Below are 23,167 nucleotides of genomic sequence, written 5' to 3'. Positions count from 1 at the left end.
CAAGAGAAACCGGGGTTGACTATGGGTAACTGAAATTGTGGATAAGGAGTGGATTACTGTACTATAACTAGGTGACAAATGTCTTGCACAAGGGAGATGCATATACAGTGCTATACTTAGATTTTACAAATGCTTTTTATAGACTGCAACATAGCAAACTGTTAAATAAACTGAAAGAAATGGGATTGGATAACGGACTAGTGGGTTGGATCAGTGACTGGCTGTCAGGAATCAAGTTGTTTATGGGGGTGCAATGTCCTGAAGGAGGAAGAGGGTCACTAGTGGTGTACTGCAGGGATCTCTATTGGGGCCATTGTTGTTCAGTTTGTATATTAATTATATTGGGATGGGTATAACTTAACTGGGGATTTACAGATGATGCAAAATTAGAGAGAGAAATGTTGAGTCAAGCAGATATTATGGCTTTACAGGACTTGGATAGATTGTATGAATGGGCAGTAGTTCAGTGTTGTAAAGTGTAAGGTTTTGAAATTGGATAAGCAACAGTGGGAGACAAAGTACACGCTTGATAGGGAACTTTGAAGGAGGTAGAGGAGATGAGAAATCTGGGTGTGGTGGTGAACGTGGACCTGAAATTCAAAGGCCACATTGCTCAAGTTGAAGTCATCACATTGGATAATGGCAATGATACTGAGGACTCTGACATGCAGAAATAAAGAAGTTATGATTCCATTGTATAAGGTCTTGATAAAGCCTCATATAGGTTATTGTGCACAGATTTGCATGAGGATATGTCAGAAATGGTCAAGAGACAATTCACAAAGGTTGTCAATGATGTTTTGAAATGTGGAGTATGAAGACAGATTGAAAGAATATAAATTGCAAAGCCTCATGAATAGGAGAGGGGGGGGATATAATTGAGACATAAGTTAGTCAGGAGTTATCAGGTTGACATGGAAGAAATGTTTCATAGAATTAGTGTTTGGGGGCAGGTAGAACAAGAGACCATCCCTGAAAACTGTATAAGGAGGGTGTGTGTGTGTAGAGGAATGAGAAAGTTCTACGAATGGAGAGTAGTTGGTGAGTGGAATATGTGGCTTGAGTGTATTGTGAATGTAAGACACATTGAATCAGTTTAAGGCACAGTTGGATGAGCTTGGTGTGTGATATTGTATATCTCCCACATTGAATCTCTGACTCCATGGAGGTCAGATGTTAACAATAAACATAATTGCAGTTATGCAGCCATGTCGTTGTTACATACAAAATCATCATATCCAAATTGTTTAGCAAATTTTTCTGCTTGAGCCTTCAAAATCAGACAAGAATTCAGCACATCTTTGTGTAGTAAACAATTGAAGATGCGACATCAACATTTGTAAGCTTATACTTTCTAAACTTTTTTGTTTTGATCTTATTTTCCATTGCTGATATGCAAACATCTTTATTCTTCCACAATGTCAACTGTTGAAGATAACAAGGAAAACCTTTTGCAAACTTCAACATTTTTTGCATCATGTTCTAACTCGCAAATAATTGACTTTTTCATGAACCGAGAGATACTTTCTTTTAATAGGCATATTTCAGATGGAAGGTTTTGTTTTAAATTTTAAAACAAATGCTGGTAGCGTTTTGGTAAAGTGAGAGGGAAGGCTGGGGGCTAGACACTGGAGAGGTAGGTAGAGTGGGGATGGTTCTGAAGGGCAGGATTCGGTTATAAACTGGTCCCTTAATCTGATTCATGTGGTCACAGAAGCTACGTCACTCCTTTCATTTTTGTCTATTCCAAAAGTTGAGTATTCCAAGGACTACCCAAACAAGTAAGAATGTTTGCATAGTTACAAAAATTTGTACAGTATATCTGTATTGTATGCTCATTATAAAAGTGAGCAATTGTATGGGAATATTGGAAATATGCATAAATTAAAATCATTATGGCCTTTTGCTCATTACAGCCATGATCTCTTTATTTTTGTGCTCATTACAACAAAGTTGCTCTTTTTGAGGGAGTATTCTAATAGAAATCGGAACCATACCTTAAACATGAGGGTAGCAGTATATTTAAAACTTTGACTTGTGATGTGAGATAAGAGCAAACAGGACAAAATATATTGTTGGTTGTTGCTGTTTAGAGAGTGTAATTGAAGATGTAGATGATGTGCATCAACAAATTATCTCAGTAAGCAGAGTGAGTATTCTTTATGGAGGCTTTCAACTCTGGAAACATAGGTTGTGGAAGGAAGAAAGAACATATGAAGTAAATGGAATTTATGCAGTTACTGAGAGACAGTTACCTCAAACTGCATGTGATAAGAGCCTGAGGTTGCATATTGGATCTGATGATAGTATCAAGATTTGTCCATAACCATAGTAACCAACTGCTTTGATTCTGATTGGAGAATGATCATGTCGTCTTGAACTGGGAGGTAGTGAAGCATGGGGAATTTTCAGTTAAGAAGTAATATATCTGGAATTACAAAACTGGCAATCATGACTGGATCTGTAAGCAGTTTGGAGCAGTTCTATAACATGAGAAACTGCAAGGGAAGGATGTCAGTAGTGCATGGGAAATGGTCAAGAAGTGTTTGAGGAAAGTGGTATGTCATGATTCCGTAAGGTCAGGAGGTAAATCCATTGAGAGTTAAATGGATGAGCAGCATTAATAAGTAGGAGCTGCAAGAAAAGATGTGAAGGATATATAATGGGAAGATGATTGCATTCATGAGCATTACAAAGCACAAGCAAGAATGGTGGCTGCTACTAAGAAGAAGGCAAAATTGGATTATAAGAGAAAATTGTCCAAACAAAGGCTAAAGGAAATCTCCCAAATCATTATATTATCCATGAAATTATATTCCTGTTTTTGTTCCTTTACCCAAGCATTAACAAACAAAAGCTTGTATGTGAGGTATCTTCATGGCTAGGCTACTTGTTATAGAAGTTATTGACTTCATATCAATTGCCTTATTATCCCATAATGCACAGTACACTTTCTTTCATATGTATTATATAAAGGGATCAAACAGGAAAATATCTTGCCTGTAGTATAATGTATTTTCTGATCAAGTGAAACTTTTACAAATTTTACAAATTTCTGTAATTTTAATAGGAGGATACACTTTTCTCTTGCATGTGGAAAATTACTGAAAGCTAAATCAGTGCATTAGTATCTCTATAGGTCTAGCTCTCAGTGATGACTTCAGTAAACATTGAAACTAGTCTGGGTAGTGACCCTTTCTATAATACATGGGGATATATGTCTGAAAGGAAGTGTACTGTGCATTATGGGATACTGAGGCAGTAGATGTAAGGTCAACAGCATCTATATACAATTAGCCAAGTCATGAAGATACTTCACATGCAAACTTTTGTTTGATTATGCTTGTGTAAAGGAATAAAACAGGAATATAATTTCTTGTCTGGTATGATGTACTTTCTAACCAAGTGAGTTTTAGGTGAAGATGATTTTCATTGCTTGGTATGGGATCACTGACCTGCTTACTGGAAGCCTGAAGTGGCTTAAAATGTTCCTTATTTTGGTCGGGAGCAAGGTTTCCAGATTATATATGAAAATAAATATTTAAACAAATAGAAAAATATGAAATTGAGAAAAACGAACAAACTAAAAAATCCTTAGCTCGCCTCATTGTTTCCTCTATGTGAGAAAAAAATGTCGATGCTGTAACATTTATTGAACAGTATGCAGGTAAACCATTGACAAAATTTCACTGCCTAATTCATCATGGATGAAGGATGGAATCAAGATTTATTTTTCTTGTGTGACATTTTAGGTCACTTGAATGAGCTTAAATTACAGCTTCAAGGGAAAAATAAGTTTGTTTTTCAGTTAATGTCTCTTATAAAGGCATTCAAAATGAAATTAGGTTCAAAGGTTTTGCAGTTTGATCATGTGATTAAAGTAGTATTTGCTCTGGTCAACTATATTCAAGCTCGGGATTTGAAACAGAATGTTTCAGGCGTTTCTAGAAGAAAATGATGCTGAGTACTGGGATCTACCATACCACACTGATGTACATTGGTTGAGCCGCAGTAAAGTTTTGTCATGCTTTGTCGCTCTAAAAAATGAACTAGTTGAATTTTTGGAATCTCAAGAAGATATGGAAAAATTCCCAGAAATCATGGATGAAGGATGGAATCAAGATTTATTTTTCTTGTGTGACATTTTAGGTCACTTGAATGAGCTTAAATTACAGCTTCAAGGGAAAAATAAGTTTGTTTTTCAGTTAATGTCTCTTATAAAGGCATTCAAAATGAAATTAAGTTTGTTTGAAAATCAACATGCTAAGGGAGATATGTCACATTTCTTAACTTGTTGACAGAATATTCCATCAGAATATCATTCAATGGTGGGTGGAAAATATAAGAAGCACATATCACTTCTAAGTGAGGAGTTTCAAAAAAGAATGCCATTGAGTAATGAAGATGAAGTTCTCATAAAAATGATTGGGGATTCAATTTCTGTCAAAGCAGGAAATCTACCTGTCGAACTCCAGATGGAAGTTATTGATCTCCAGTGTTCTGAAAACTATCGGGGCAATCATAGGGAGAGTACTTTACAAGAGTTTTATTCTATTCTGGTTAAGGATAAATTTGTTTGTTGGATACTGCCTACCAGGTATTTTATATGTTTGGGAGCACATATACTTGTGAACAAACAGTTTCGGTCATGAACCTGAACAAAACCAAACAGCATTCATCTTTAAGTGATATCAATTTAGAGGCGATATTAAGAACGACCACTTCAAACATGACACCAAACTTTGATAAAATAGTGGAAACAAAGAAATCCAATGTGTCATAGTGTGACATTCAGTCACTGATATTTTACTGAGAATAAGTGTGATATTCTCAGTGAAATTATTAGTAAACTTTGTAATTCTAGTAGCAAGGCTTATACGTTGGTCATACATAACTGGTAATTAGTTTACAGAATTAACAATGCATATAAAGATATTAATTAAAGGCAACTTTAATGAATAACTGCTATATTTCGGCAACGTCACGTTGCCATCTTCAGGAATATAAAAATATGGTATGTGCATGCAGGCACTAACAAAGCAAATGAGGAAGAAAGCAAGAAACTAATATTGTTCCTAAAGTCCTAATGGTGCCCTCTGGTGGGCTAATTTGGTTGTCTTGGCTGTTGCGGCTGAAGTTCTCATAATGTAAGTCTCCCAAATTTGAGGTAGTTTCATGCACCCAAATTTGTTGAGGTTTTGGAACGTTTTTTACAGCTGCTGATGATTCCTTGAATAATCTTTCGTATTTAAACCTGCTGCTGCATATTATTTTAGTTTTCTTCCAACGAATTCTATGGTGGGTATCTAAGGCATTGTCTGCCAGCCCTGAGTGGCTGTACTGGTGGAACCGGATGTAGTCTTTGTGTTCTGAAATCCTGATATTTGCTGTCCTGCCTGTTTGGCCAAAGTAGGACAATTTGCAGCTGCAAGGGACCTGGTATACACCAGGTAGATATAGAGGAAGTGGTTGGGCTTTGGTAGAGCAGATAAGGGATGCCAACTTTTTATATGGTTTGTAACAAGAAATAAGGTCATATTTTTTGAGGATATTGGTTATTTTCTCAGATGTGCCCTGGATGTAGGGGATGGTGATAGATTTGGTGTAATCTTTATTGTGGAGGGGGGGGGGGGTTGTGGTTTACTGGATTTCAGAACACAAAGACTACATCTGGTTCCACCAGTGCAGCCACTCAGGGCTGGCAGACCATGCCTTAGATACCCACCATAGAATTCATTGGAAGAAAACTAGAATAATATACCGCAGCAAGTTTAAATACAAAAGATTATTCAAGGAATCATCAGCAGCTCTAAAAAACGTTCCAAACCTCAACAAATTTGGGTGCATGAAACTACCTCAAATTTGGGAGACTTACATTATGAGAACTTCAGTCCAACGGCCAAGACAACCAAATTAGCCTGCCAGAGGGCACCATTAGGACTTTAGGAACAATACTACTTTCTTGCTTTCTTCCTCATTTGCTTTGTTAGTGCCTGCGTGCACATACCATATTTTTATGTTCCTGAAGATGGCAACGTGACGTTGACGAAATATAGAAGTTATTCATTAAAGTTGCCTTTAATTAATATCTTTATATGCGTTGTTAATTCCGTAAACTAATTACCAGTTATGTATGACCAACGTATAAGCCTTGCTACTAGAATTACGATCATCCACGGAGATTCCATTGCATGAAAGGGCCTGTCAATATGACAAAATGAGTTGAAGATATTGAGACAACTAAATTGTCTGACGTTCCTAAAACGCGGCCGGGATAACAAGGTAATCCCTAATTGTGTTAAATTGAAGCACCGTTTTACTTCACAGAAAGCTCTGTGTATTTACAATCGCACTAGCTTTGCCCTATTAAGAGAACAAATTACCGCAACGCATGTTCTCCTTGCTGATGAAAACAAAACCTTACGGGCGCTTTCAGATATGCTCGGCCATGAACTTTGGACGATTCTTTATGACGTCTCATGCGCTTCAGCAAGAAAAGAATTCGAAAAAATATGTAGTCGGCATTAAAAAAATATGAAAACCTGATAAAGAATTCTACTTCCTTACCACAGCCACCACTTAACTCTGTAGTCAACCTCTCATCCATAGTTTTAAAGCCTGAAGCACTCGCTGCACTTTCACGTGGCCACAATTTCGCCCTAGCTCCTAAAAGAATACCTCCGAGGAAATCATGATCCAAATAGAACGTGGGATTCGCAGCCTTCCTTACCATATCGCCAACAACGTCAGACTGGATGTAGCCGGTGTTCTAACCAAAGCAAAACCTCCAAAAACCAACTTATCCAAAGATGAATATGCAGCCCTACTAGAAATGAAGAAAAACAAAACAATAGTAATCACCAAAGCGGATAAGGGAAATGCCACTGTGGTGCTCAATCAAAAAGACTACAAAGGTAAGCTTAATGCTTTAGTACTAGACCGTACTACTTACCTCCCTATTGAATATAATTCTACCAGCTCTCAGATCAGAACTCTCCACAGACTCCTTAAGAAAGTCACTTCTTGGCCTGTGGAAGTCACTAACAAACTAAAACCTTATAACTCCAGATCCCCCCCCGATTATATGGACTCCCAAAAATACATAAACAAAATGTGCCATTACGTCCCATAGTGGATGGTATTGATTCCCCACATATAAATTAGCCAAACATTTAGCCAAAATGCTCACACACACTATACTTGGCAACACACCATCACACACAAAAAAACTCAGCCCACTTTAAAGCCAGTATAGAAAACCTCTCACTCCAACACACTGACATAATGGTCAGTTTTGACGTCTCCTCCCTATTCACTAATGCCACTCAAAGAAACCCTAGAGCTCATCCAAGCCAAGTTTCCTCCCGATATCTCATCCCTATTTCAGTTCACAATGAACTCAGGCTATTTCTTTTGGCAAGGAAAATTCTACAAACAGATAGAAGGGACATCCATGGGTTCACCACTTTCCCCACCCTTGGCCAATTTCTTTATGGAGACCTTTGAAGAGAAAGCCTTAAACTCTGCCCCACAAAAACCCATTATTTGGCTTCGATACGTAGATGATCTGTTCACTATTTGGCCACTTGGCTCAGATACACTCCACTCCTTCCTAACACACTTAAACAACCAACACCCCAGAGTCCAGTTCACCTTAGAAAAAGAGGAAAACAACACCCTCCCCTTTCTAGACACTTTAATCGCTCGCCAGCTTGATTGATCTTTGGTTTTCTCTGTTTACGGAAAACCCACCCATACTGGCAGATACATTCACTAGCAATTCCCCCCCCCCCCCTCACAACAACATGGGGTTATAAAAACACTATATAACAGGGCAAAATTAATCTGCTCAGATGACAAGGCCCTAACCTCTGAACTAAACCACATCCTCAACACTTTCTTAGCCAATGGCTATAACCCCCAAAAAATCAAAAAAATACTAAAACCAGTAAACCACAACCCCCTCCACAATAAAGATTACACCAAATCTATCACCATCCTCCCCTACATCCAGGGCACTTCTGAGAAAATAACCAATATCCTCAATAAATATGACCTTACTTCTTGTTACAAACCATATAAAAAGTTGGCATCCCTTATCTGCTCTACCAAAGCCCAACCACTTCCTGGTGTATACCAGGTCCCTTGCAGCTGCAAATTGTTCTACTTTGTCCAAACAGGCAGGTCAGCAAATATCAGGATTTCAGAACACAAAGACTACATCCGGTTCCACCAGTACAGCCACTCAGGGCTGGCAGACCATGCCTTAGATACCCACCATAGAATTCGTTGGAAGAAAACTAAAATAATACACTGCAGCAAGTTTAAATATGAAAGTTATTCAAGGAATCATCAGCAGCTGTAAAAAAACGTTCCAAACCTCAACAAATTTGGGTGCATGAAACTACCCCAAATTTGGGAGACTTACATTATGAGAACTTCAGCCCAACGGCCAAGACAACTAAATTAGCCCGCCAGAGGGCACCATTAGGACTTTAGGAACAATATTAGTTTCTTGCTTTCTTCCTCATTTGCTTTGTTAGTGCCTGCATGCACATACCATATTTTTATGTTCCTGAAGATGACAACGTGACGTTGCCGAAATATAGAAGTTATTCATTAAAGTTGCCTTTAATTAATATCTTTATATGCGTTGTTAATTCCGTAAACTAATTACCAGTTAGTAAACTTTGTGTTTATGTTTAAGTGGTTTTTATTGAGAAATTTTGCAGCTATATCTCTTTGTAAATAATATTGATTATGATTTTAATTGTAACTCTAAAAAATTTAAATATGCATATTGATTAGTATTTACTATAGACCTACTAACAAAGTTACTTAAGTTTAGCTGCAGTGGACTAGTCTAAGATTCAAGGTCCGAATCCAACTTGGACCACCTGGCCCTTGGTCAGGTGGTCCAAGTTGGGTTTGGCCCTCAAAGACAATCAAGTTGTGCATGCCTGCTGTAGGGAATTCCCATTATCATAGCATTGTGCCTATATGGGCTTTGTCAGGACTTTTCAAAAGTTTGTTATAACAGTATCTACTATAGCAAGCTAGCTAAATTCAGTGTGCACCTTCTAATGCTTTTCAGAAGTTCACGATTACTAATCAGTAATATAAAGGCTTTCTTTGTATTTGTTGTCTGTTAGTATTGCTATGGTTGATGACCTTGCAGAAATGATATTGATTAGCATGATTTGATTCACTGGTTTCATTAAGTTTCTTTAAGTGAAACAATAATGCTTGCAATTTAAACTTGTTTACTTTTTTTTTCCCCCCAAACACACAAGAGGTACAAGAACCTATAGCACATCAGTGCTATTTGTGTGAGGTGCAGATGAGGGTTGAAATTGTTAGGAAAACATAATGAGGATGGCCGTTCTAGAGAATAGAGGTAAATGGAATAAATGAAGAGGAGAAGCAGGTTCAATGAGTTTGCAGTTGTGTACTGTAAAGGGATGTTGGACAGCTACTCCTCTTGTTTTAACAGACCTAACTGCAAGTGGAGGAATGATGTTTGCCAATTCACTGGAGCAGCAGCCATGGAAATACCTGTAGAAGCAACACATTGAAACATTGTGTCTGTGAGATAGAGGTTGTGAGCCTGTGAGAGAAGGATCATCTATGAGCTGAATTGCTCTCCTCTAGATCGCATCAAAAATTTTTGAGAATGTTTTAGGTTCACCATCCCAAATGTGTGTACAGTGTTCTAAGGATGGGCAGATTTGGGATTTATATAGTTAGTAGCTGGATAGGTGTAAAATAGCTTTTTGAGCAGAAAAGAATGCCTAGATTTTTTTAGAAGCTGAGGAACCTATTGATGTGGCTTAGGTTGAGGGAAGGTGAGTTAAGATCCTTCTTGCAAAAGAAAAGGCAGGGCTGTTTTTTGGTGGCATTGAAGGTGACTAGGTTAACCTTGCCCCACTGAAGGAAGGTACGGAGATCAGCGTTTAAGTACTGGCTGCTTAATGTAGATTTAACCAAGAGTTAATTTTAAGAGAGTTAAATAATTTGAAGTTAAAAAATAGTTAATATATTAACTATTTTTTAACAGGTAAAACAATAGTTTTACCTGTTTATATTGATTTTCAAATGACAATATTTATAAAAATTAGGACAGCTTTGATCTTGTATATTAAGTCCTATTGTATAACAGGAAGATTACCAACTCAGAATTTGTCATCCTTCCAATTGCCAATATCAGGCTTTTTTATTTTTTTTTTATTCAAAAGTCTGGTATAAGAATCCATAAATGATATTCATGACTTGTTGAATGCTCAGACTGGCTTTTCTGTAGTTGGGAGTTTTTTCACTTGGTTATACTATAAATATTAAAGATACCAAGAAATTATATACTTGATTTAATCCTTTATCCAAGTGTAAACAAAGTTTGCACCTGAAGTATTTTCAGGATATGGCAACTCGTATAAGGAAGCTAAGACTTCACATCACTTGCCTTAGTAACCCATAATGCGAAGCACATCTCCTTGCGGACATGTATCATGCTATGCATTATAGGAAGGGTCACTACCCGGACCGGTTTCGACCTTTATTGAGGTCGCTTGTAATTAACTTATATAACTGCATCGCTGTTTCATGTTTGTCGTATAATTTGTCAAATTATAGAAACTGACTGCACAAAATATCAGTGGTGAAGGTTGTTTTCAATCTCTTCTTTGTCAGAAAAACATTTTTCACATGAAGTTTAGGAGGGGAATCAAAAAAAAATTATCAGACCTGATCAAGGAGCTTTTCCCAGTCATTATGGGAAATTTTCAACTGGGTTGCAAACAGTCTTTTGTAATACATCTTAACTGTTGTGCAGCAGGTGGATACTCTGTATCAGTAGTACAGATGGTTTCTGTGAATTTCAGTCCTTATGTTCGCTGTAGCCTTTGGAAAATGCATAAGAAAAATGTCGGGATGTGTCCAGAATAGTTGTGACATGTCTTCTGAAAGTAATATCTGTGCATACACTCAGCAACACTTGGAGTGTAAGTGGCCTTGAATATGTCTAGTTTTGTTCTGTTTTTTCATCTGTTCAGTACAGATTAGTATCATTGGTGTAAACGAAACTATACTCTCTCCTCTTATCACATACACAACGGATGAGTCTTACAAATTGTCATGAAGAACAAGAAACAGTGATGAGGTGACATTAATGACTAGTTGTGGAATTGGTGGCTAGAAGAAAGATCTCAACTAATGATTAACTGCTCAGTGTTCTGCTTATGTAAATCAGTGAATAAGTCAGATAACTAGCACTGAACATCAGATTAGCATGAGTCAACCAAATTGTTTCGGAATTAGGCTGTAATAAAGAATGCTCAAATTGAGTGCTTCATAAAAACTAGCAAAATGAAACAGATTGGAAGTTTGTTGTTGATTGTTTCCCTTGTTACCAAAAAGCAGGAGATTTATTCTTAAATTATGGTTAGGATGAAAGTTGATCTATCATTATGTCCTGAAATAAAAATTCAGTGTGTGGAATATTGCCACTTGACTTCTGACATCCAAAAAAAGTTTAAAACTCAAACCTTTCTCCATATAATTATTCACCATAATTATATGGTAAAAGGAATGAAAGTAAATTTGCAAAGCAAACTTTCTCGATGTCTTTCTCAAAGCATGAACATTTCCCTAGTACCAAGGTACACATGAGCTCATTCATCTCATTGGCTATCAGAGATTGGATGTAAAGTTATGAAGCTCCCCCTGCCCCTCTACAGTTTGGCTCCATTTGACTTTTGGTTATTTCCCAAAATAAAGGGAAAAAATTAAAGGTCAAATCAGTGATGCAAAAAAAAAAAAGTATAAAAACCATTTGAAGAGCTTTATTGCAATGACTCGGGGAGAAGAAAAAAAAAATTATATAGTGGAGAAAATGCATTGAGCAGGAGGGAGGGAAGGAGATGATGTTGTAAGCATGTGAAAATAAGACACCTCAAATTATAATTCTATTTCACTGAACCACTCTGTGAGAAACAAACAGTGGAGGCATTACTTTTGGAATACCATTGTATACTTCTCTGCTAATGGGAACCTTTAAATGGGAAACTTTAAAAGTAGCTACTAACAATATTAGGGATGTTCCATTGGGGTCTCATGTGAGTTTGTGTTCAGATGTTGTCATTTCCCTAGAACCTATCATATGCACAGTTTTCATAATGAGGTGATTGTGTATTATTCTCTTTGGTAAAACCATGTGAACGTTTAATGAAATATGTATCACTTGATCCCATATTGTATTGGCTCAAAACATTGATTTTAGTTTCATCACAATTGCATTGTTCTTACTTTCAACTGGATATCTTGGCTGGTATTCTGGGGTTTTAATATTATTATTATTTCGTGACACCTCCAAGGAGTCCAAAGACTCATTGAGGGAGGACACCTACTGTACAGCTCTGTCTCTACCACTCTATCAAACCTTTTCTACCATCAACTGCATGAACACCATCTACTGCTCACCACCACTAGCATTTTTTTTTGTCTGTAAATTGTGTGTGTTCTGAACTAACGAAATAGTTCATTATAGCACCAGTATATTGAAATAAAAAAGATTGATCTCTCCCATGCCATTCCCATGAAACAAAGAAATTGCAGAAAACAAAATAATGAAAATGGTAAAAAATCATACATTGACAACAAAACATGAAGGATTGGCAGGAACCAAACACAAAAAAATAAAAGTGCAAACATTAGTGGGAGACATAAAGAGTTTGAAAACAGTAATCCAAATCTTGAATCCATTTAAAAAAAAAACATTGATTCAGCCAGAGAAGCATGTGGTGAGTATATGGAAGGATAGAAAAATCATAACTCTATGGACTCAGAAAGTTAGATGAAGTTTAGGAAAAGAAGAAATGTTAAGAAAAAAAAGAAATTGTGAAAGGTTCTGCAAGTCAGCTTGTGCTCTGAGAGAATACACAGAAAAATAATGAGAAAGCAAAACACTATGTAACACTAGCTGAACAAATCATGGAAAGACTTCTTGCTATTTTCCTGATAATATTTATTATTATCTGATATAAATGTGACATAAAAATGAAGATATTCTGCATGTCTGCAGTAATTACTTTGAAAGATTGCAAAATGAAATAAGCCACGATAGTATGGGTTTTAAAAACATTCAAGATAAATGTAATTAAGAGTACATGTCAATAATTGAGGAAACAAAATTGAAACAAAAAGCTGTCAAAAACTTGAAATGTGGAAAGGCAGCTTGAGTAGATATTTGACCAGAAATTCTCAAATATGGAGGTATAAATTTGACAGTGTTTTGGAGGCTATTGAAATAGTTTATAAATGGAGGAAAGAGTATTGTAAAAGTTATATATTGTAAAAGAGTATTGTAAAATCGCTTATCTTTGATAAAAGTGAAATGAAAACTGAAAATGAGGATATTCTAGCTAGATGTCCAAAGTAATTACTTTGAAAGATTGTTAAATGAAACAAGCATGACTGAACAGTAGTAGAAAATATTGAAGAGGAATGCAAACAGTTTGAAAAGCTATCAAAAACTTGAAATGTGGGAGTCAACTGGAGTAGATGTTATTCAACTAAAAATGACCAAATATGATGGTATAAAAGTTTTGCATTGGCTACCTTGCATAATTCAGAGGGCCTGGTCAAAATGTTGAATTCCGGATGATTGGAGTGGAACTCTGATAGTTCCCAACTATAGAAAAGGAAATAAAACTGGATGTGAGAGTCAGAGAAATTTCTCTACTAAGGTCTGGGTAAGATTTATGCAAGCATACTTGAAAAGAGGCTGAGAAAAATTGTGGAAGAGAAACATGGAGAAAAACCAGCTGGGTTCAGACCAAACAGTTCAGACTCTTCACTTTAAGATAAATAGTTGAGAAATCAAGGAAACATCTAGAAGGATCTATATTTAAGAGTTGTAGATCTGGAAAATTTTATGACAAGGTACCAAAAAAAAAAAAAAAACTTGTTCAGAACACTACAGTGTTATGCTGTAATTGAAACGTAGTTTTGTCATGAAAATTTCAGAATATGAAGAGCTGAAACTCAGCACGCATTCCATAAAGCTCCTAAATGCACGAAGTCTGCATGTGACATAGTGTGCAATTTTGTAGCAGTCATTCGTTCATCATGTTTTGAACAAATAGAGTTAATATAGAAATGCAAGATACTGTTAATATTTTACTGTTTCCCTTTGAACTTGATGAAAGCGACTTCGGGAAAAAGAAGAGACAGGTTGTGCCAATAACATACTGTAGAAGATACTTTGCATAATACTACGTGAATTTTTAGGTTTTACCATCCAGATAATTTCTCATATGATATCTCTGAAAAGCTTCAGATGCAAAAATAAATAAATATTCTAAACCACAATCAGCTAACGGAAAACTTGATTTCAGCTAGGAGTCAAGTTATCTGCCTACAGTGAAGTACAATCAAATGAATGCATAAATCAGCAAGGATATGTAGTATATCCAGCTCCTCCTTCAGGACTCACATATGGGTCATGAAGGAATGGCTGTGCAAAATATTGTTCAGAAAGAAGATATGTCACACAATCACAAAAAAATTTCAAGTATTTAATAATTGGCATTTCTGTTCTAAGATTCTCTTAGAAAAGAGATTATAAATAATCTCACAGTGCTCGCAGAAACATTTTGCATAAAAAAAAATTTTTTAAAAAAAGTTAAAAAATATTATTATCAACATTTGACCTCCATGGAGTCAGAGACTCATCGTGGGAGATACTCACTATTGCATACAATGCTTATCAATGCGTCTTAAACTGATTCAGTGTATCCACAACACACTCAAGCAATGCATTCCACTCACCAACCATCCTCTGTGCAAAGAACCTGCTTCTCACACCCTCCTTATACAGTTTCCAGCAATGGCCTCTTGTTCTACTCCCCTCTCCCATTCTATAAGAAATCTCTTCCTGTCTACCTGATAACAACCCCTGACCAGCTTATGTCTCAATCATATCCCCCCCCCCTTTCCTTCTATTCACGAGTCTCTGCAACTTATATTCTCTCAATCTGTCCTCGTACTCCACATTCCAAAGATCACTGACTACCTTTATCTGTACCCTTTCCAACATATCCTCGTCACCATGAAAACCTGGTGACCAAATCTGTGCACAATAATCCATATGAGGCCTTATACAATGGAATCATAACCTCTCTATTTCTGCATGTCAAGGTTCTCCACAACCTTGCCATTATTCGATGTGATGTCTTCACAACTTGTGCAATGTGGCCCCAGAATTTCAGATCCTTGTCCACCATCACTCCTAGATCTCTCATCTCCTCTACTTCTGTTCAAGTTTCCCCACCAAGTGTATACTTTGCATCCTATCATTGCATACCAAATCTCAAAACCTTACACTTGGCAACATTTAACTGATAGTTCCACTTACCTGCCCATTCATGTAATCTATTCAAGTCCTCTTGTAAGGCATTAACATCAGCCTGACTGTGCATTGCTCTCCCCAGTTTTGCATCATCCGCAACAGTTGGATATCACTAGTTAAACCCGACCCAAAATCGTTAACGTACAAATTGAACAACAATGGCCCTAAAACTGACCCCTGTGGCACACCACTAGTGACCTTTCTCTTTCAAGATGCTGCACCCCACATATACAACTTTCTGATACCTATCTGACAGCCAGTCACTGATCCAACACAGAAGTCTGTTATCCAATCCCATCTGTTTCAGTTTATTTAAGAGCTTGTCATGTGGCAGTGTATCAAAAGAATTTGCAAAATCCAAATACACCACTATATATGCATCTCCTCTGTCCAAGGTATTTGTCACCTTGTTATAGTACATAAGTAAGTTAGTGAAACATGTTCTTCCCTTAACAACCCCATGCTGATAACCACAGAGAATACTGCTGTTATCAACCCATTTCTGTATCTTACTTCTCACCAATCTCTCCAGGACCTTCACAACTCCAGATATACAAACTGGCCTATAATTTGAACTACAGCTTTATCACCGCCTTTATGCAGCAGAACAATTTTACCCTCCTTCCACTCCTTGGAACCTGTGCTGTTGCAAAACTCTTATTAAACAGGCATGCCAATGCTACTGCCAGTTCCCTGAAATATTCCCTTACGATGTGTGGTGATATGGCATCAAATCCTACCGCCTTATTAACATCAAGGTTATTTATTTCCTCAAATACCTCATGCTCACTCACAATTTGCATCATATGTGATGCAAATTGTGAAGTCATGAAGGAAATTCCTTCATGACTTTCATAAGTCATGAAGGAATTTCCTTCATAAAATTTGGGAATGGTTTCTATTTTGATTTGCATCTATCTTTTGTGTGTGTGTGTGGGGGGGGGGGAATTGGCAAAACAACATGTTTGGAGTACATATGCCAAAAATGGATCGGTATTTAATATGTGTAATGGCTTTCAACACATTCATTGAATTTCAAATGAATAACAAATCAGAGGTCATTTTGCCTATCACTGATTGGCAAAATGATATACATGCACATACTGTAAATTGAATGATGCAGTTACCACAAAGAAAATTTGAAAAACATATTTTTATGATTGTAGATATATCAAACAATATACTGTATATAGTCTATATTTGAGTTATAAAGTCAGCAGTTAGAATTGAAGGAGGTACAGGAAAGATGGTTTATTTCAGGCATAACGCAAGGTTGCACGTTATCTCCACTGTTATTCATCATGTATATGAATCACATTATGAAAAAAAGTGCCTGGTATCAAAATTAGAAATGTTAATCTTAGTATTTCGCTTTATGCAGTTGATTTTATATTCCTAAATAAATCCAGTACAAGTCTGCAGGATTCCCTAACTAAATTGAACAACTGCTGTGATAAATTTGGTATGAAAATTGGCAGTAAAAGTACGATGAAAATTGGCAGAAACAAGAGAAAATTAGTCTACACACTAAACTAGCTATATATGACATTGTTCAAATCAATTTTAGCTAATGGATCTGAGAACTGGGTTAGAAATGATACTTCATCAGAGACTGAGACAACAGATATGAGAGTGCTGAGAAAGGGAGTAAACAGATGGCATCATTGGCAGTATCATATTAAAAATTGAGGATATTGGAAAAGAACTCAACATTGTTAGCATTCAGGAAAGTGTTAGTAAGGCTAATTGGACCTAATCTCAGGTGATGATTTGATGGAAGTTTTTTTCACTTGGCTATGCTACCAATTATATATTTGGTTTAATCCTTTATCCAAGTGTAAGCAAACAAAGTTTGCGCCTGAAGTATTTTCAGGAGTGCGGCAACTCGTGGCAAAGGTGGTATAAGTTCTCATCACCATAATGTATAGCGCATGTCCTTGTGGACATGTATAATGCTATGCATTAAGGGAAGGGTCACTACCCAGACTGGTTTCAACCTTTATTGAGGTCTCATCAGTGGGAGCCAGACCCATAGGTTGTGATACTAAGGTGGAAGTAATGGAGAAGTCATAACTGATAAGCAAACAAAGTTTGCACCTGAAGTATCTTTCAGGACTGGTGCAACTCTTGGCAAAAGTAGTATAAGTCTGATCACAAGTTGACCCAGTCTGAATGATACTTCAGGTGCAAACTTTGTTTGTTTATACTTGGATAATGGATTAAACAAAGTATATATTTTCTTGGTATCTTTAATTTATAATATAACCTAGTGAAAAATTTTGATTCAATCAGAGGTGCCTTAGAAGACTGAAATGTAAGGTGCAACAATATTGGACTGCTGACAAGACTATCCTGATTCCCTGATCATCTACCTATAAATCAGTTGGGCTTCATGTTTTTAGTTATCTTAGAAATATAATTTTAAGTCTAACTTCAGGCTTTTTGTATTATATTTTGTATTCTGCATTATTCCCTCTTCTTTTCCATCCACATATTGTTATTAAAGCTGTCTTGCAGCTCTATGACAGCTCTGTTTACATATGCCAATTTGTGATTTTTCATTTATTTGAGAAAGATGTATTTTTTAATAAATTTTCCAGCATGGTTTGGCTTACTTCTTAGCATTTGCTTTTCATCCAACAGGCAGTTGATTGAAATCTTGCTATTTTTCAGATAGGAAATGAATTTCTTTGCCTGGTGTTAGACCATTGCCTTGTATATTGGAAGCCTGAAGTGGCTTGAAAAAGTACTGTTTGGTCTCTGGAGCACGATTTCTGGATTATGTTAATAAAAATAGAACAAAAAAAGGCTCTACTCATAGTATTAGTATATGCATAGGTGTACTACCTTAATTGGGTGGGAATGACATTGCAAAATACATTTTGTGAGTGTGGTTTTAAAGGAAAAAAAAAATAAAACTAGTGTTTGAATGATTGGAGAAGACAGAGAAATCTAAAAGAATACATATGAATATTTTACATTTTATGTGCTTTGCCAATTATGAAACTAATATTTCATTACCATTGTTTCCATTAATGTTATTAATTCTGTATATGTATATATTAGATAAGTTTTATATAAATTATCTTATAGGCTACTAGGAAGACATCATATGGCCAGTGTCTTGATATGTTGTCATCTCCCCCAGGACAAAAGCTGAACTTATCTTGCTTTACGTTGGAGAGGTATAGTGCTATTGTTAAGTACAAAACATCATATTATTCCTTCTGCTTACCTGTACATCTTGCTATGCATCTAGTAAGTTACAAATATTTGAATTAAATTATTTTCAAAAGTAATAGAATTTTGTTTTCTCAGATATAAAATTATTTTTGTACCTTGATAGTATTACAGATTATTATTCAGGCCTCCATGGAGTCAAAAGACTCATCGCAGGAGGTCCTTCCTAGGAAACACAAAGTCTATCATACCACTCCTTAAACTCATTGACAGCTCTCTCTCTATCAGGCATTGCATTCCATGGTTCAACCACCCTCCATGCAAAGAAACCACTCCTCACCCTCTTACTCACAGTTTCCTTTCGTAGATTATTTTTCAATTTAAGTGAAATGCTCATACATAAAGGAAGAATGAAAACAAATACATGAAAATATTCAAACAAGGTTAGAATCATTAAAATATCACCATACTTTGGTGGTGGTGGGGGGTAATTTTTTTTTTTTCTTTTTCTTCAAAATTAACTGTACAAGAGCTTTAGAAATTCTTAAAAATCTTCATTGTGAAATGACTTGTATGCAACACTTGGATCTTATTTTATTGGTCTCCATGCTTGCTTGAATAGCATTAGTGTACTGGGTCTAACATGCTGCATTAAACACATTTCACCTAAAAAAAAAATGTAAGTTTTGCTTACAATAGGTGGTAAATCTATGTTTATTAAGATTACCTGAGTGGGTTACAAGTTAGATAATATGGAACTCCAGCTCTAAATATAATTGTAGTATACTTCATCATGCCACATCAGGCATCTTGAATTTTCATGATGTGTAGGATTCTATGGTTGTACTACATAATTAAGTATCTTTTTGTTTTCTTCCTGTTAACAACTAGTTTTCTTCCAAACTGATCTGTTATTTATCAGATATTGCCTCCATTATTATCAGATTTTCCAGTTAGGCCTTTAAGGTACTGCTAACATCTATCTAGATCTTGGTCTTCTTTATCTGTTTTTCTGCAATCACCACAAGTAGGTAGGATTAAAAAGAATATTGAAATGACTGAAACCAAATTTCAGTAGGGATCCTAAATACTAAATTTCCTTTAATTAGCTGATATGGAATTACTAATATCCCAATGAAGCATTGAATTGCTTTGCCATTAAAAATGAACCCAATGTGCTGACTAAAATGAACCCAAGTTGAACCTGGTAGATTATATTTTATTGAATTCCATCCATTAAGAGTGAAGATTCATCCCTTGTAGATAGTCCAGTTGAAACAAAAATTGGAATGGTTTAACAAATTTTTTATATGGATAAAATTCAAAATACTAAATTTGAGTAAATTTCATTCAACCAGCATAGAATAGGTGCTAGTGCATTTTTGCAAAATGCATCTAAATCAGCTCTAAGTTTTTGTAATGATGACTGTGGTTAATCACAAAATGCATCTTTTTTGTTTATGCACAGTTATTTTCTTACTTTTTGATTTGCATATCAAATCAATGAGTAAGCAATGGCAGTTATTATACAAATCTTTAGTCCTGAGGATTTGTTTAGGAGTACAACCTCATCTACAAAAATAAAGAAACTAGTTTGAAATTATTTAACGCATCCAGTTTGCAAAGCACCCTTGTTAGGGCTTTTCATCTGAAGATGAGTTAACTGATCTTATATGGAAGTGGTAGGGTTTTCATCTTACAAACTGACTAGAAGGATATACAGTTAACAGGCATGACCTTAGCCTTAGTTGTTTCTGCTTTAATTCCAAACAGCAGTATAATTTTATGCCACTTTTCTCTATAATACTATCTATGTAGATGATGAATAATAACAATGGAGGTAACACCCTTCCCTTGAACCTGGTTTTACATCAGACCTCATTCCTATATATCTTTCAATTCTAACTGTTGACTTGTGTCCCATTCATACCATATAACTGAAGCATTTTGATCCAATTATGTGGTACTTTATTACTAAATCATTTAAGGAATTGAACAACGTAGATACGAATATAAATTAAATTGCACTTTAATAAATATTTCTGATATTTTGGCAACATCACGTTGCCATCTTCAAAAGGAACTTACAAAAAAAGGCACTTGCACGTAGGCAATACAACACAATAACTGAGAATGAAGAGATGAAGCTATTGTTCTCCTAAAAGTCCTGATGGTGCCCTCTAGTGGGCTAAGTAGATGTTCTTGGCCATTGGGCTGAAGGTTTGCTGATGTAAGCCTCCCAAATTTGGGGCAGTCGCATACAACCAAATTTGTTGAGGTTTGGAGAGTTTCTTAGGGCTGAGGCTGATTCCATAAATAGTCTTTCGAATTTGTATTTGCTACGGTGTATTACTATAGCTTTCCTCCACCGTATTCTCGTGTATCCATAGCATGGTCTGCAAGACCGGAATGGCTGTACTTGTGAAAACGAATGTAGTCCTTGTGTTCAGAAATTCTGATATTCGCTGTCCTGCCTGTTTGGCCAAAGTAAGACAGTTTACAACTGCAAGGGACCTGGTATACATCAGGTAGGTCTAGAGGAAGTGGTTGGTCTTTAATGGAGTGGATAAGGGATGCCCTGTAAGGCCTGTAACAGGAGGTCAAGTCATGTTTTTTTTTAAGATTTTGGTAATTTTTTTACCAAAATCTCTTTCGGATGTAGGGAATGGTGATGGATTTAGAGTAATCCTTGTTGGGGAGGCTGTGGTTTGTAGGTTTTAATATTTTTTGGATTTTTTTTTTTTTTTTTGGGCTGAGAAAGTGTTGATGATGTGATTTAGTTCAGTGTTTAGAGCCATGTCGTTAGAACAGATTAGTTTAGCCCTGTTGTATAGTATTTTCACCACTCCATATTGTTGTGAGGGAGGTGGGGGGGGGGGATTGTTGGTGAATGTATCTGCCTGTATGGGTGGGTTTTCTATAAACTGAGAAAAACCAAGGTTTCATCAGGCTGGCGAGTGACTAGTGTGTCTAGGAAAGGGAGGCTGTTGTTTTCCTCTTTTTCCAGGGTGAACTTGATTCTGGGGTGTTGGTTGTTTAAGTGTGTTAAGAAGGAGAGGAGTGTTTCAGAGCCATGTGGCCAAATAGCAAACAATAACTTTCATCTCTTCATTCTCAGTTACTGTGTTGTATTGCCTACGTGCACGTACCTTTTTTGTAAGTTCCTTTTGAAGGCAACGTGACGTTGCTGAAATATCAGAAATATTTATTAAAGTGTAATTTAATTTATATTCATATCTACATTGTTCAATTCCTGAAATGATTTAGTAATGCATAACCAACGTATAAGCCTGTCTACGAGAATCAATTATGTGGTGCGAGCTCTTTCTTTGGTATCTTATATGTTTATTTGTATACTTACGTGTATACATTTTCGAGATATACAAAATTTTGTCTGAAAGTAAAAATTTGGCTTGTTCTGCCTCCTAAGTTTCTCTTCTAATTCCCCCCCCCCCCTCTCTCTCCCTTTGCAAGATTGATTGTACTAGCCCTCAAACCAGCACACTGTAGGAGATGAATGTTTCTAAATGTTATTAGGTGAGAGTTTAATTTCATTGTCCAGTATGAAACCACTCCCCTGTTTATTTGAATGCCTGGAATAACTTGAAAAGTTCCATGTTTGGTCTTTAGAGCAAGGATATATATAATTTTATTTATTTATTTTTTTAATACAAAAAAAATCTTAGTCCACCCATTATACTAACATAGATTTTACAGCCTTTTGTGAATAGGGGTCGCATAAAGTGTTTTTGTAAATCTTACTTGAAATAACACTCAATAGGGAAATTTCTGTTCTGGAGAATATAGATAGATGGAATGAAAGATAAGTGAAAATAGCAGGTTTGTTGGTTTTGCAGTTAAACTTGAAATGGATGTTGGGTAGCATCTGTTAGTGTTATTGCAAGTTTAGCTGAAATATGAGAATGGTACATGCCACTTCTTCTGAACAGCACACATGGAAGTATCTGTGGAAAAGGCATGTGGAAATTGGTGAGATAGTGCTTGGTGTGAGAGAAGAATCATAATTAACTGAACAATCTTTTTGACAGTAGCAAAAATTTTAAAGATTTTTTGTTCACTAGTCAAAATGTAAGAGCATTCCTCTAAGGCTGTATGGACTGGAGATTTGTACAGTTTAGTAACTGGATATGTGAAAACTAATGTCTTAAACAGAAAAGGATACCTTCAGGAGGCTGAGAATGCTGTAGAATTGGTGTGTTCCACATCTTCACTGTTGAGCTGAGTGTTATTAAAGGTAAAGGGAGAACTAAGGTCGTGGAGTTGGTGACAAAAGCAAGTTGTGTTTTGGAAGCTTTGAAGGTGATTGTCATCACCTCCATTGAATGATGATGTGGTGATCAGTGTTTGGGGTACTAGTTGTAAGAAACCATGAAGCTTAAACACTGCAAGGTTTGTTGTATGAATAGGAGGAATGAACAGTGCTATCATCAGCATAACTGAATAGGGTTTGAGGTCAGTGAGAGAAGGCAGTTTATGTATGAAAACGAGGATTGATGACATAAGAGTGCTATCTAAACACTGAAGGATCTGAGAAGAAACTGGTGACTGTTATAAATCATAGAA

General features: G+C 36.2%; 1 protein-coding gene across 2 annotated transcripts in view; it reads left to right on the top strand.

The window, feature by feature from the left end:
- Fpps (Farnesyl pyrophosphate synthase) overlaps positions 1–23,167 on the top strand; it is a 194,834-nt gene that overhangs the window by 124,743 nt on the left and 46,924 nt on the right. For both annotated transcript variants that reach the window (XM_090410087.1, XM_090410086.1), the window contains one exon: positions 18,497–18,661. In XM_090410087.1, the coding sequence (XP_090266213.1) occupies positions 18,497–18,661 (165 nt within the window). The remainder of the gene's footprint in view (positions 1–18,496; positions 18,662–23,167) is intronic.

The sequence above is a fragment of the Typopeltis vanoorti genome, chromosome 20 (genome assembly GCF_054136105.1).
Source record: "Typopeltis vanoorti isolate ZY-2024b chromosome 20, IOZ_Tvanoo_1.0, whole genome shotgun sequence".
Lineage (NCBI taxonomy): Eukaryota > Metazoa > Arthropoda > Arachnida > Uropygi > Thelyphonidae > Typopeltis > Typopeltis vanoorti.
This window is presented reverse-complemented; position numbering and strand designations above follow the sequence as displayed.